The following is a 14064-nucleotide window of genomic DNA, read 5'->3' on the forward strand; positions in this document are numbered from 1 at the left end:
GTCTGTTTGGGATTTGGTCTCAAAAATACTTCTGTTTGCTTTTACCTTCACATGGTATCATTCTGAGAGTGATTTGAAAGTAGCTGAGTGATATCAAAGCAGTGTCAAGAAGATAACAGGATTTGCTTTCCCCCAAGGAAAGATACTCAATTATAAATGAATATAAATTCCTATTTTACTTAGTAAAGGGGGGAGTTTATTGCAGTGGAAATTTAGTACAAAGTCAGTAAGAAAATAAGTCTTTATTAAAACCAAAATTAAAAGTTTTACTTTAGGAAAAAACAGAAGTTAGGTTTTGCCATTAGGTTTTGCGACAGGGTATTTGTTTGGGTGTGGGGCTTTTTTTCTGACACAATATTTTCAGTAAACAAGGTAGCCAGTTCTCCTGACTACATATTTTTCAGTATTAATAATGAACATTTGCTTACTTCAAAATATGGTTTTGGAAGAGCTGATCTTTCCTCAGTGGCTGTATAATAAGCTTAGTCTCATAGCTTAATGCAGTTAGATTGAGAACCCGATCTCAGTGCTCTTACGAATCCTCTTTTCTTCTCCTTTGTGTATTATTTTCTCTGCACATACAGTCCTTTCATTGACCCATAGTGTCTGTTAAGGTACAGCTTCATTGCAGGAATATGTCTCCCCCAGGGACAGGCATGAAAATTAAAGCAAACCATTGGCATCAGGCTGAAGCACGATCAAGTTCCTTTAGTTTCTCAACAGCTTATAATTAGCTCATCTAAGTCCACCAGTGAAGGCAACAGCAGCATAATAGCTTTTCACTTTGCATCATTCAAGACTTGGGCTGACAGAGGAGAAGCTGGGATTCAGGTTTTAGATTTAAAATTTAATCTCTCCTGTTTGAGATGAATTCCTATATACCATGCAATTCAGAGCATTCAGAGTCACTTTTGGAGGGGCTGCTTCTAATGGTGATTGTTTTTCATTTTGCTGTCCTTTTTCCAAGTTGCTTTATTTCTTTTTTTTTCGCTTATTTTTTCTTGCTTTCTTTTTCTTTTTTTTCCTTTTTTTTTAGTAAACTCAATAAAGGTCTAAATAAGCATTATGCTAGAGCCTGTCATGAGATCTTCATCCCATGTAAGGACTGAAGAGGCATGAGGCTCTGTCCTTCTAGTTCTTCTGAAATAATGAGCCATTGTGTAACAATTCCAGTGTGTTCTTCAAGAGTGAACCCTCTGTTAAGGAGCTATGAGAGAAGTTACCCACTGTCAGTTAAATAACCTAATCTGTTTATATTTACAGATGGATCTCTTCAGCCCTCCCCATCAAGCAATGACAGCATGCCCAGTTATTGCAAAAACGATGAAGGAGATATTTTTCTGACAGCTGAGTCCTGGAAGCCCAATGTCTGCACTAGCTGCATTTGCATGGATGGTGTGATTAGATGCTACTCTGAGTCTTGCCCACCGGTATCCTGTGAGAGACCTGTTTTGAGAAAGGGACAGTGTTGTCCTTACTGTATTGGTGAGAAAATAGTTGTTAACTTGCTGTTCCCTTCTTGGGAATAAGACAGAAGTTTTGTTTCCAAACTGAAATGCTTTCCCTGTTTAGTGAGATGCAGTCTATGCCACCAGTGGAATTGGAGAGTGAAATCTGCATAGGGGGCTTTGAGGATCATGATTTGTGGTTTTTTAGGTAGAAACACATAGAGATATACATGTAATTTGCCTACAAACTCCAGAGGCCATCCTTCTGGAATCTTGGTAAGATACCTTATTAGATGAAGACATTACAAAAAAATTACTGTATTTAAAGGAAGATCTGCCAGGTAACACATATGTTATGTCAAGATTTATGTGATAATGTGAGGAAAACATTAATTATGACTGCAGAAGATGAGCTGAAACATTCTGAAATTTCACAGAATGGAGAACTGTTAATAAGGCATCTAAATTAAAATACAGGAAGAATGGAATTTCATTAATGATAATATCTTTGAGATATAAATAGGGAAAATATATATATTTTTTTAAGTACTGAAAATGCATAAAGAATTAGGGCCATGCACAGGTGTTGAATTTGGAGCTGAAGTAAATGGTGGATGCTGTAGGCAGTGAAAATTGCCAGGCATGTTTAAAGTAGCAAAATTTGAGATTACCGATCACTTTTCCGTTCTGTGTTGGAGTATTTATGTACAGATGACTTTTTTGTGAGTTCAGAATAAGTACAAAGGCTGTAGAATGGAAGCTGCTGATAGACAAAAATCGTATAATGTATTTACTGAATTTAAGTCTTTGTAGCATTGTTGGAAAGCACTCAAAGCTTACTTGCCTTCATTTGCAAAAGCAGTAGAAAAGAGATACAGTAGAAAAGAACAGTAAAAAAGAGTATAATAAAATTGATGGGCTTTAAATATTTAATTGAACATGTGAGTCAACTTGCCAATCTATAAACAAAGCAGGTCTTCATCAGAAAGATTGTGAAGTGTGTTCAGACATTGATACAACTATTGAAATCTTTAAATCATTACAGATAGAGTAGCATTAATAACAGGTGATACAGTTTTATATGATGTACAAGGAGTTCTATGAAAGAGTGCCTGGAAAAGTTACAAACTATTCAAGCTTCAGTTGCCTTTGGAACCCTACCTAGATTCCTGATGAGGACATTTTGAGGGGGGAAAGTACAATGTTATCCTATTATTATTTCTTCTCATGGGTTGTGTACAAAATGGGGAGAATTTAAAATTTCTTTGACAGCTGTCTTTCTGCAGGCTTTTCTTCCAGTGACTTTGAACTGTACAGTAATTTTAATCCAGAAAACATTTTAATGTTAAAAAAAATATCGGGTGTGTGAAAAGTTGGGCAATCAAACCAGCAGAGTCAGAACATGAGCTTTAGTACTGTACTGGAGAATTCTGTAGATGAGGAGGGGATGCACCACAGGGACTTGTGCAATGAGCTACAAAAATGAAACCTTTAAAACCTTGTTGCCTACATCTTGCATGTCAGGTTTGCAAATATACACACACAGCATGTAGGCATGGCTTTAATTAATTTACTTTGAATCCTATATAATTGTATAATATTGCAAATACTTAAATGTATGAGATATGAAAGCTTAATGATTTTTTTTTTGGTAGCAGCTGCTCAGCAATCCAAAATACAGAAGCCAGATTTTAATTAACACTCAGATATAAAGATTTTCAGTGAGGCTACATTTTACTAATCCATGTTGTCCTATGTAGTCAGAAAGTTTTGTGGTTTAAATAACTGAAATTCATGGAAACTTAACTTCTTTTATGGTTTCTATGAACTGTGTATACGCTTGCATGTAAGAGGAATAATGTCATGCACTTAATTTTCATCTTTCTGGTTCTTACTGGTTTAGTCTTCATTTTTGAGGACTGTGAAGCATATCCTTGCACAGATTCTTTCTTACTATTTTCACGTAATACTTGATAAAATGTTTAGAATCATAGAATCATTTAGGTTGGAAAAGACCTCTAAGATCAACGAGTCCAACTGTTAACCCTGCACTGCCAAATCCACCACTAGATCATGTCCCCAAATGCTGTGTCTACACATCTTTTAAATACCTCTAGGGATGGTGATTCCGTCACTTCCTTGGGCATAGGCAAACTCTGTGGAAATAGGCCTTCTTCATTTATTGGAATTTCAAAAATTATGCAGGATTTTAGCACTGCATTGTTTTGTTCTGCTTCTTTCTGGATCCAGTTTGTATAGATTCAAATTCAAAATTTTACAGTCCTGGGTGCTTTGTTGTTTGAATCTTCAAATTCATCCTGTGTGTTCAACATTCATCTTTCTCATGAAAATAAAGATTAATTTGGAAAGATAACCTTCTAGTTTAGAGAGCATAAAGGGATATCGATTTGATTAGAGGCAAGATTACTCTTCTGAAGAAAACAGAGCAATGACTGTTTGTTTACCAGTCATTTACCAGATGAGACTGATTTTCTGGTGCAGCTAGGAGAAATTCAAGAGAAGCAGATAGAGCTAGACGCTGAAATGTGGTTTTTTACATGGATTTCTTACTGCAAGTCTGTCTTTTCTCCACTGTCCTTGAGCACCTTTGGTGTTGTGGCCTTCATCTTCATCCTTGTTTATACTTGCATAGAGATGAACACCAGAACAGGAGACACTCACAGGATAGTACTTCATTAGGACTTAAAAATTTCCTTTTGAGGTTTAAAGGTACAATGCTGTACTTGTGATTTTACCTTTGTTCATTCTTCTAAAAAATATTTACTGTATTAAATCGTGATGTGTTCTTCACGGATTTGGAAAAGCCTGAGCAAGTTAAAGGACTTTTCCAGACAAACCAGTTGATGAATTGAAGAAGGTGTCCTAAGTGAAGCAAGATAGCATTTTGGTAGCAAATCTGAATGGGCCAAGAGTGCTCAGCTTTAGGTCTGCATAGGTAACGAGCAGCAGAGGAGTGCTCAGGCTGGGTGCCTCGTCCTGTCCCCAGTCACACCTCCTTCCTGACTGACACAGGGTTCTGCTGGCTCTATATGCCAGTATGCACATCATCTAGCGAAGAACCTAATGTCCTTTCTGCAGCTTGCAGCCACCTTTTCCTCCCACTCTTCCTTCCCCATGCCCACACCACATGTACTTACAAAATCTGCTTTGAGAGGCTGGGACCTATGAAAGCCATGAGATATTCCAAGGACCTCTGGAACCATTTGCGCTTTTCAGATAATTCCATTAATGTTTTCACAATAGTACGTCTTGCTGGTCTTCTTTTGTATTTGAATTTACTCTCTCCAGATCTGTTGGACTGGTCTGCTGACTTCAAGCCTTGCTATTCCAAATTATGTCACTCTATTATGTTGTCACTAATTAAAAGCTTTACTGATGGCCAAAATATATAATAAGGGTGACAAAGGGTAAATATGTCTAACTGGCATACTTAAAGATGTAATCTGTGTGAATGTTAAACCAGCATTTATCTGAAAATTTAAGAAATTTGTGATTTCATTCTCTTATTCATATGTTTAATGTGCAAGCTCATGTCATCAGCAGGTTTCACAACAATAATTTTTGCCTCTAAGAAACAAAGGTAGCAGGAAACTAAGATGAAAATGAGATGCTGCTTGGCTTTTGGAGTTTCTGCTGTGTGGTTTTATTTTGATTATCCTTAAAGTGCTCCAGCAGCAAAAATCATCCTAGGCTAAGCTATTCATTACTGCCTTCTCAGTGAAATAGGTTTACTGCAGACCACCTAAAAGGCTTGCATGGGATGCAACATTAAAAAGTGGTGTATTGAATGCCTAGGCAGAAAGATCACACTGATTTCCAATTTATATAATATTAACCATGAAAAAATGTACTGAGTTTAGTTATTGCTCTTTTCCTGGGGTTTCCCATTGATGCAGTTGCAGGGAATTATCAATCTCCTTCAAATCTGTTTTATTGTTGCAGTCTAAGCACTTCTAGTTATTTCACCTGAGAGTTGCTTCATCCTTTTTGGCATCCTGCCTAATCTGCTTTTTTAAGTGTTCTAGACAGAAGTCATCATTCTTGAGCTTTGCTAGTTAGAAATTTAACAGTTAGGAGTTTGGGGTTTTTTAGCTTAATAGGATTTACTAGGAAACAAGGAGGAGGATGAGTAGTTGGCAGTCTCAAACAGTCAAAGAGAATTCATTTTTCTTAATTTTCACAGCACTTTTGATATCATCTTTTCATGTCCCAATCATCCATCCTCTAGCCTCTTGCATTAAGAAAATGAGGAGAAGCAGCCCAGGCTAGTTATGTACTTGATAAAGAAGCAGAAACTACTTTTTTTTCCACAAAGATTTTCTGGAAGATGAAGAGAGGATCTTCTAATCACAGCTGGGATTTCTTTGTGGCAATTGTTTCACTTTTGTGTTTAGGAAAGAAATCAGATTTGTGTGTCATTGGCTGTTCCTGCATGATCACAGCACTGTTTTCCTTCCATAGAAGATACAGTTCCAAAGAAAGTGGTCTGCCACTTCAGTGGAGAAACGTACGCAGATGAGGAACGCTGGGACATTGACAGCTGCACACACTGCTACTGCCTGCAGGGTCAGACTCTCTGCTCCACTGTCAGCTGCCCACCTCTGCCTTGTGCTGAACCCATCAATGTAGAGGGAAGCTGCTGTCCCATGTGTCCAGGTAATGTGATGTGACAACCCAGTTCATTGTGATACTGGTTTCTTTGGGCCGATAATAAGTTTTTTTTAATTGGGTTTTGAATGTCAGTCCACGTTTGAATAGTATCACAAAGGCAACAGACTTTTAGACTTCAGGAAAATTAATATTCTTAACAGATAGGCATATTGTGCAAAAACATAGTTTGAATTTCACTTATTCTGAGAACTGTGAACTGAAAAACTACTTGCTTGCCCCTATTTTGTCCTTTCACAAGGCTATGGAAATATGTTAATGAAGTGGGAAAATTAATATCCTTACATCTCGCAGATTATGTCACAGTGATTAACATTTCTGTCTTTTCTGAGTCTCTTGGTTACTTTTCAAATATCACATTGCTTTATTTATCCCTTTAATTTGGTTTAAAAGCAATGTGACATTTTCTTAGCTATGGGCAAAGGGGTATAAGAATTGCAGCTGGTTTTTAATGTGAGTCCTGATACACTTCTGCAGAAGTTTGCTCACCTTATTCAGTCAGCTGATAACTACTTCTGACAGGACAACTGGGGAGATTCAGCAGTACCCACTCTTGCAATTCTCCTGCTTTGAGGATTACAAAAAAAAGCAAAGCAAAGAAACCAGTAGGGACTGTCAGCTGGGAAGACGTAGCCTTCCCTTCATTTTTTGGGGGGTTTTTTTCTTAAGTATCACAGAGGAGCAAGCCTGTAGTAAAGTATGTATTCTGAGATGGTATTTTCAAAAGCAAGTTTATCCACACCAGTCCTTCATCCCATTCACATTATGATCGTGGTAATGGCAACAGACATGTATCCCATATACAATATGGAATAAGTTTCCAAACAAAATCCCAGGCTAATGGTGAAAATTCTGAAACTTATAAAAGAATTTAAAGGACAAAGCACTGCAGATGGACAAGTGTATTTCCTGAACTCAGAGCAGCACTGAGAAGTTAAGCAGCCTGTAACTTGTGAAACACATTTATCTCATTTCACAGAGATGTATGTACCTGAACCCACTAACATCCCGATTGAGAAGACAAATCATCGAGGAGATGTTGAACTAGAAGTACCAAACTGGCCAACACCGAGTGAAAATGATATAATCCACATTCACAGAGGTCAGATCTGACATAAACTGGGATAATTTAGGACTGTGTTTATTCCCCATGTTATAATGCATCTACTTTTCCTGTTCAGGAAAAGCGTTAGCTTCGAAAAGGTGGTTATCTGAGAATATTCTTCAGTGCATAATTCTTACATGCATTTTGCTTTGAGTAAAGATGAGTCAGTTGACTAAATTATATTTATACATTTTGGTCTCATTATCACTCCATGTTCTGCATAGAAGAAACATCTGTGTTGGTATGATGCAGTTCTATAAAATTAAGAATACGACAAAATGATGAATCCAAAGTGATTCTGCAGTGTCTTTTCTGATTCAAAAACTAGAAAGCAGGCCATTGGAGTTGATAGATCTTCATTTGATCCATTTGACAGTCTCATGAATAGATAAAAAAGCTTGTACCACCGCTCAACATATCATTGCCAAATGTCAGACCTTAGACAAAATGCCACCTCAGGTATAGTGACACACAGCTAATAAAGTTATCTAAGCATCTTTTATTTAAAACTGCACTGTAATATTATTCCAGCATAGAGGAAACACTCTGTGCTACAGTCTTTGTTAACCTTTTCTAATTGAAGAACAACCTCAATTATGTATTTTTTTAAATCTGAGGATGGTTTTTTTAATCTGAGAATGATCTCATAGCACACTATTCTTGGTAGAAAGGATGCATGAAATGTAACTGCTTTACAAAGTTCTAAGCTTACGCTTTTATAATTACAGCATTTTCATTTCTCAGGCATTAGTAGCTGGCTTGCAACTATCCTGCCTGGGGATTATAAACACATACTACAAACTGTGTGCGAATTTTGTATGTGTCATTTAAAGTTACCATTCTTTGCAATTACACATCAAACTTGCTACAGTCTCGTAGACTGCCAGCAGTCTGCTTTCACAGGCTGAGTGCTGTGAGAGTGAACAGTGCTGAGAGAGTGAACACATCGTACTTGTCCTACCAGTTTTTAAAAGTAAAAAAAGAAATCATTACTTTCATCCTAAGATTTCCAAGTTCTCCTCAGCCTGGAAGCACAGTCTGGTTTTTTTTACAAGTGGGAATTTGGTTGTGACAGGATAAGATCATGCAAACGCAACTGAGTTAAGAGGTTATTGTCAGACTTGGTCATTACTGTGCTTCAGATTTCCTTCTATCTCCTCTCTTTTTGATGGCCTTTTCCTGGCTAATACAGTCCCTCTACAAGATCCTAGCTTTCGGTTGTTCTAATTTATGTAAATAAGGTGACATTGCAAGAGAGAAAGTCCAAATTCATATGAGTGACAAGATGTACGACTGAGACTTTTATAATTACATTCTTCCCTACAGCCAAGGCCCCTTTATAATTACTAACAAATGCTCCCATTTGCCCTGCAGACATGAGCCATCTCCAGGGAGAATACCGGAGTGGCAGTGGGCCACACCCCAGTGAAGATGCATCCGTCAGCTCCGTTGCCTTGGTGACAATCCCAATCACGATAGTGCTGTTACTGATCATCGTCCTCCTGTTCATCAACCAGAAAAAGCAGTGGATTCCAGTGTCCTGCTACAAAGCTCCAACAAAGGTGCCATGTCTATTTCCACGCTTTCCTGTTTTCAGGAAACCGGGAACAAAACATTGTGGAAAATGTTAAGCAATAAAGAGGCTGTTAAAAGAGGCTGGGGAAAAAGCTGCTGCACATCTGGGGCAACCAGGTTAAGCCTTTGTGTGGTGCTAAATTACCAGAAAACAGTTAAACCAGCCCAGCTGGGATATGAGAATACCAGAGCTCCTTTCAGAAGATGAAAAATGGTGACTCTGAAGAGACTGTTGGTCTGTTACTATGTCTGGCATAAGCCAACTTTAGCAAAAGTCCAAACTCTTTCATTGCCAGTTTGATTTTGTTTTGTGCTTATGGACTTGAACCAAAAGGACTTTTTGAATTATGTGTGGAATACAAAAATTGTATGATTTACTTAATATTTCCTTTCTGTTTTAACAGCCTTCTTGCCTAAACAATCAACTGGTATATGTGGACTGCAAGAAAGGTACCATGGTCCAGGTGGACAGTTCTCAGAGGATGCTAAGAATTGCAGACCCAGATTCAAGATACAGTGGATTTTACAGCATGCAGAAACAGAACAACCTACAGGCAGATAATTTCTATCAAACAGTTTGAAGAATTGCACCCTTACCAAGGATTTAAAAGAGAGAGAGAGAGAGATAGAGAAAGAGAGACAGTCTGCTATTAAAATAAAACTAGAATTGTGCACTTGCTTAGTGGATTGTATTGGATTTGTGACTACATGTACAGCTCTAAGACCTTTCTGGGATGAGCTCTGACTCCTGCAATGTGCCAGAAAAAGCATTCCCACTTTTCCTTGAGATAACTGACCAAGTGTTTTCTTAGAACCAAAGTTTTAAAACTTGTTAAGATGTATTTGCTTGTAACATAGCTATAGAGGTTTTTTGGGAGGGGGAATCAGGGCCTAGGGGTAGGCAATGAGGTAAAAGGAAGCTTCATAGAAGAAAAGCTGGTCATGCTTGGCTGGAGAAGAAAATATCCTGCCGAGCAGCAGGATAGTGGTTTTCCTTGTTGCTCTGAAATTACATCTGTTGCAGCAAAAGCCTAACCCCAGGTGAAAAAAAATATGAAAAGGTCTGATTATTTTTTTCCAGCTGTTGCTACAGTAATATACTCCTAGAACAGAATTTGTCACATCACAGGTGTGGTGTAGCTGCAAATATTTTTCTATATGATGAGAAGCTGCAGTAGTTAATGAAATAGCAAGGAAAAGATTATAGCAGAAAATAAAGGGTGGGTTTATTAAGGATGTATAAAATTATACCTTGTGCTGCTTTTTGTTTTTATTTTTGTTTTCTTCAAAGCTGATTGGCTAGATTAGCCAGACTTCAGCAGAGTTAGCAAATGACTGAGGCCTAAGTAATTCCTGATATGAGCACTGGATCTTTTGACAGCAGTATTGAAGGGAAGGAGGAAGGAAGGAAGGAAAGAAGGAAGGAAGGAAAAGTCAAGAACACCATGCAGTTCCAGGGGCTTTTGTTTGTTTTGTCTGTTGTGGTTTTGTTTTGTTATTTTATATCAATCTCTGGTTGTTCATACAGGAGAAGGAAAAATATTTTTGTTGGACAAAGCTCTTGCATACAAGAGAGTAAAAAAAGAGACTGTTTTAAGGTTGTTGTTTTTTTCCTGTTGATGTTCTTATTTACTGGTATGCAGATTTAGAAACTACTTCCATGCTAGGAAGCTGCTTAATTTTAATTGTATATTACTCAAGCACCTTTTTTGAAGCTCAGAAAAAAAAGGAGATCATGCTTCTTTAAACTTTAGCATTATAGGAATATTTATGTAAATATAATTATGCTAAAAACAACAAAAAGTATTTGTATGTTTGTGTATATATAGTATATACAAATGCATGTAGATATACATATGTATATATACGTGCATGTGTATATACACTATACATATATATACTGTATATATAATATACTATGTATACAGTATATATTTTTTCTATTTTTTTTCTTGTTGAATGTATTTTTATCTGAGAGATTTTACCCAGAGCAGAAACAGATAACAGGCATTCCATATCAATGCTTAATTGCTTGTGAGTTTAGGAAAGACAAGAAAAGAGCATCTCATTCTACCTACAGTTTGATTTGATTTGATTTGGATTTGATTTGATTTGATTTGAAAGTGTTTGTGTGTGTGTGTGTGTGTGTGTGTGCACTCTTGTGTTGGCGTGTGTTCCGTTCGTGCACAATTATAGCAGTAAGCGTTGCTCTTGCTACTTGCTACATTTCAGGGTGTTTCTTATTTTTCTTTTCCTGCTTAGCCTTAAAAAGGCTTTTTAATGAATGCATTGGCTAGAGACACTGATGACAATATACATGCAGCACTAATCAACTCCATAAAATAACACAATCAGCTCCTGGATTTTGGTTGGGTTTTTCTTTCTTTCTTTTTTTTTTTTTCAAACAATTGTTTGAAACAACTACTGGAATATTGTCTGCATTAAGCTGGAAGTTTGTTGTAGCTTGCCTCATTTATAACTCTGACTGTATAATACAATGTTAACTTTCCAAACAGGTCTTGGCACTTTTATACTAATTACCCATTTGTGCATTGCCTTTTTTCTTTTACAAATGCTTGTCATAAGAGACACAGATACCCAGTATGCTTAATGTGAAAAGAAAATGTATTTTTTGTAAAGGAACTCTCAAGTATTGTTGTAAATACTTGGTCAGAGATTGCTGAACTTTAAAACTGAAAAAAAAACCTAATTTATTATTATAATGACCTAATTTATTAATCTGAAGATTAACAATTTTTTTGTTTTAGAATATCAAAAAGGTGTTCTAGCTGTTTGCATCAAAGAAAAAATAGGTGTATCATTAAGGGTCAACATTTTTTCTGCTTATGTAACTTCAGTTTCCAACCACCAATAAGAAAAAATGTAGTCTCCCCAGTGTTTTGTACTCAATCTGATAATGAAACAGATGTTTCTGTCCAGTAACTACAGAGATTTTGTCAAGACAAAACATCCATTCCTTGCATAAGAGTAAGCAGTCTTTATCCAGAAATTGTAAATGCTTGCTTTTGTTTTACAATCAAGGCCATATTCTGAAAATATTAGCAGGATATAGGACATGGTGTAAAATGTTTTTATTATTATTATTTTATTATTATTATTTTAAAGATATGATTTATCCTATGTGCTGTATCCATTACACTCTTTTACTTTGGTTCCTGTTGTGCTCTTGTAAGAGAAATGCAGATATAATTTTCTGAAAAATAGATGCATATGTGGCACTTGGAGTGCACTGCGGTTCAGCAGATTGCTTGTTTACTTTTTTAACTGTAAGGCGGTTTCTTGTAATTTGGCTCTTGGCAGCACAATAAAAAATTTTAAACCTATTGATGCATCTTTTCTTATTGTTCATATTTAAAATGTTCATATTTATTACTTCGGTACACTGCTCCTGGAGACATTAGTTTATAGTTTGATATTATGGTGAGTTATTATGAGGATATTATTGTCACGCTGACCTGAGATCAGAACAGTTCAGAATGCACTGTGGGTAAAGAAGAGTTTGCTGGTATAGAAGATTCTGTGTATTACACTAAAGAATTTTCACATTAGAGAGCTATGTGGAATTCCAAATAGTTACAGTGTTCAGTAAAGATGAATCAAAAGCAAAGTTAGGCCTTTGCCCTGCCATGGAGTTTATGTGGTCTAGTCTTACCTGTCAGAAAGCCATGATTAACCATACAAGATTCTAATGCAAGGTCCTACAAAAAGTGTATGGAATCAGAATTTGGACTTCCTGAGCTGCAGGTCATCTATTTCTCTATTAGCCTATAATGGTCTTTTTCTTCTAGTAATTTGTAAGTTAATGAACTTGATGTCCAAGTTCTGGTATGTAAGATCCTGAGGCAAGGTGGTTTTCAGCTTAACTACTTGCTCTGTGAAAAACTGCCTTCTTTCTTTGAAGCTACCCTCCTAATGGTTTCATTTAATAATATCCCTGATACCACATTCAAAGCAGCAGTAAATCAGTATTTATAAGTCACCCATTAATTTAGAGACCTGTATCTTGCTTTCATTTTTCCTTAAAAAGCCCAAGATATGATTCTTTGGCAGCAGTTCCATACCTTATGGCCAACCTTGCCATTCCTTGTACTTCCATGTACGTCCTTTAAAGATGAAGGGGACTGAAAATGTCCACACTGTTCACATGTGGTACTCCCTGGATCTAGCATGGTGTTTATTGTTTGGATTGCTGCTGACCACTGAGTCTGTGTTCTTGCAGAGCTAGCTGCAATAATACAAAATGCCCAGTAGTTACTGCAAAGCCCATAACTGACTTTAATTAGGATAGATCAGTATTTATGTGCATCCCTTTACATTTTCATATGCTGAATTTCCCCTCCCTTCGCTAGTTACCTGTTCCAGCATTATTGCTCCTTCCCAAGACTAAGGCTGTGGAAGACTTACATCTTCAAGAAGAGCATCTTCAAACTCTGCAAGCATTTAGGATTTTCATCAGAATGAAACAGAAAATATCATTGCACCAATGTATAAAACAATGGTGCATCCACCTTTGAAGACTCAAAAGTAGTCCTGGTCTTCTCTGCCTTACAGCATCTGATAGAATCGTATTTGGAATGCCTATTTACACTAGGATTTGTCAGCTTGTCGTAATCCTGAGTAGGATAGGATACAAATCCTTCAAATGACCTCAGTGGCACTCAGATGCTTATCGAGGAATGCATTTTTCACTTGCAGTGTTGCCAAACATCAAGTAGAAAGTACAAAAAGAAACTTAAAGGAGGCTCAAACCGAATCAGGAAGTTAAGCTGAGAAAATTCCTGGTACGTACTTTAGGGTATCAAAAGTTTATGGTGGGTAAAAAAAAAAAATACAAGATAAAAAAAGCCCATCCAAGCTATTGCGCGTAAGGGCACAACACAATGCTAGCAAAGGAGGGGCACGGGAGTGACAGTGCTGGTAAGAACAAAGTATCTCCAAAGCTTCGATTCTTGCGTACTAGGTGACTGAATGGACGTAGATGATAGTGAAAAAAACAGGTTACAACGAAGCTACTGCAAATATTCCTACCACGGCAGAGGCGCTGGAACTGGGTGAGCTTTAAGGGTCTCTTCCAACCCAAACCATTCTACACCTCCCCCTCCTGCCCGATGAGCCGGCCCTACTCGGCGCGGGGCTGAGTCAGTACGGACACCGCTGGCACGGCCCGGGCGGCCCCGGCCCGGCTCCGCGGGCGCTGGCACGGCCCGGGCCCCGCGTGGGGCCGGG

At 37.5% G+C, this 14064-nt stretch overlaps 1 protein-coding gene across 3 annotated transcripts in view; it reads left to right on the top strand.

Annotated features, from left to right (window-relative positions):
* CRIM1 (cysteine rich transmembrane BMP regulator 1) overlaps window positions 1-12161 on the top strand; it is a 175625-nt gene extending 163464 nt beyond the window's left edge. For all 3 annotated transcript variants that reach the window (XM_039568479.1, XM_039568481.1, XM_039568480.1), the window contains exons 13-17: window positions 1264-1485; window positions 5931-6125; window positions 7117-7239; window positions 8617-8804; window positions 9222-12161. In XM_039568479.1, coding sequence (XP_039424413.1) covers window positions 1264-1485; window positions 5931-6125; window positions 7117-7239; window positions 8617-8804; window positions 9222-9398 — 905 coding nt within the window. In that variant the 3' untranslated portion in view covers window positions 9399-12161. The remainder of the gene's footprint in view (window positions 1-1263; window positions 1486-5930; window positions 6126-7116; window positions 7240-8616; window positions 8805-9221) is intronic.
* The last annotated feature ends 1903 nt before the right edge of the window (window positions 12162-14064 follow it).

This window comes from Corvus cornix, chromosome 3 (genome assembly GCF_000738735.6).
Source record: "Corvus cornix cornix isolate S_Up_H32 chromosome 3, ASM73873v5, whole genome shotgun sequence".
Taxonomy (NCBI): domain Eukaryota; kingdom Metazoa; phylum Chordata; class Aves; order Passeriformes; family Corvidae; genus Corvus; species Corvus cornix.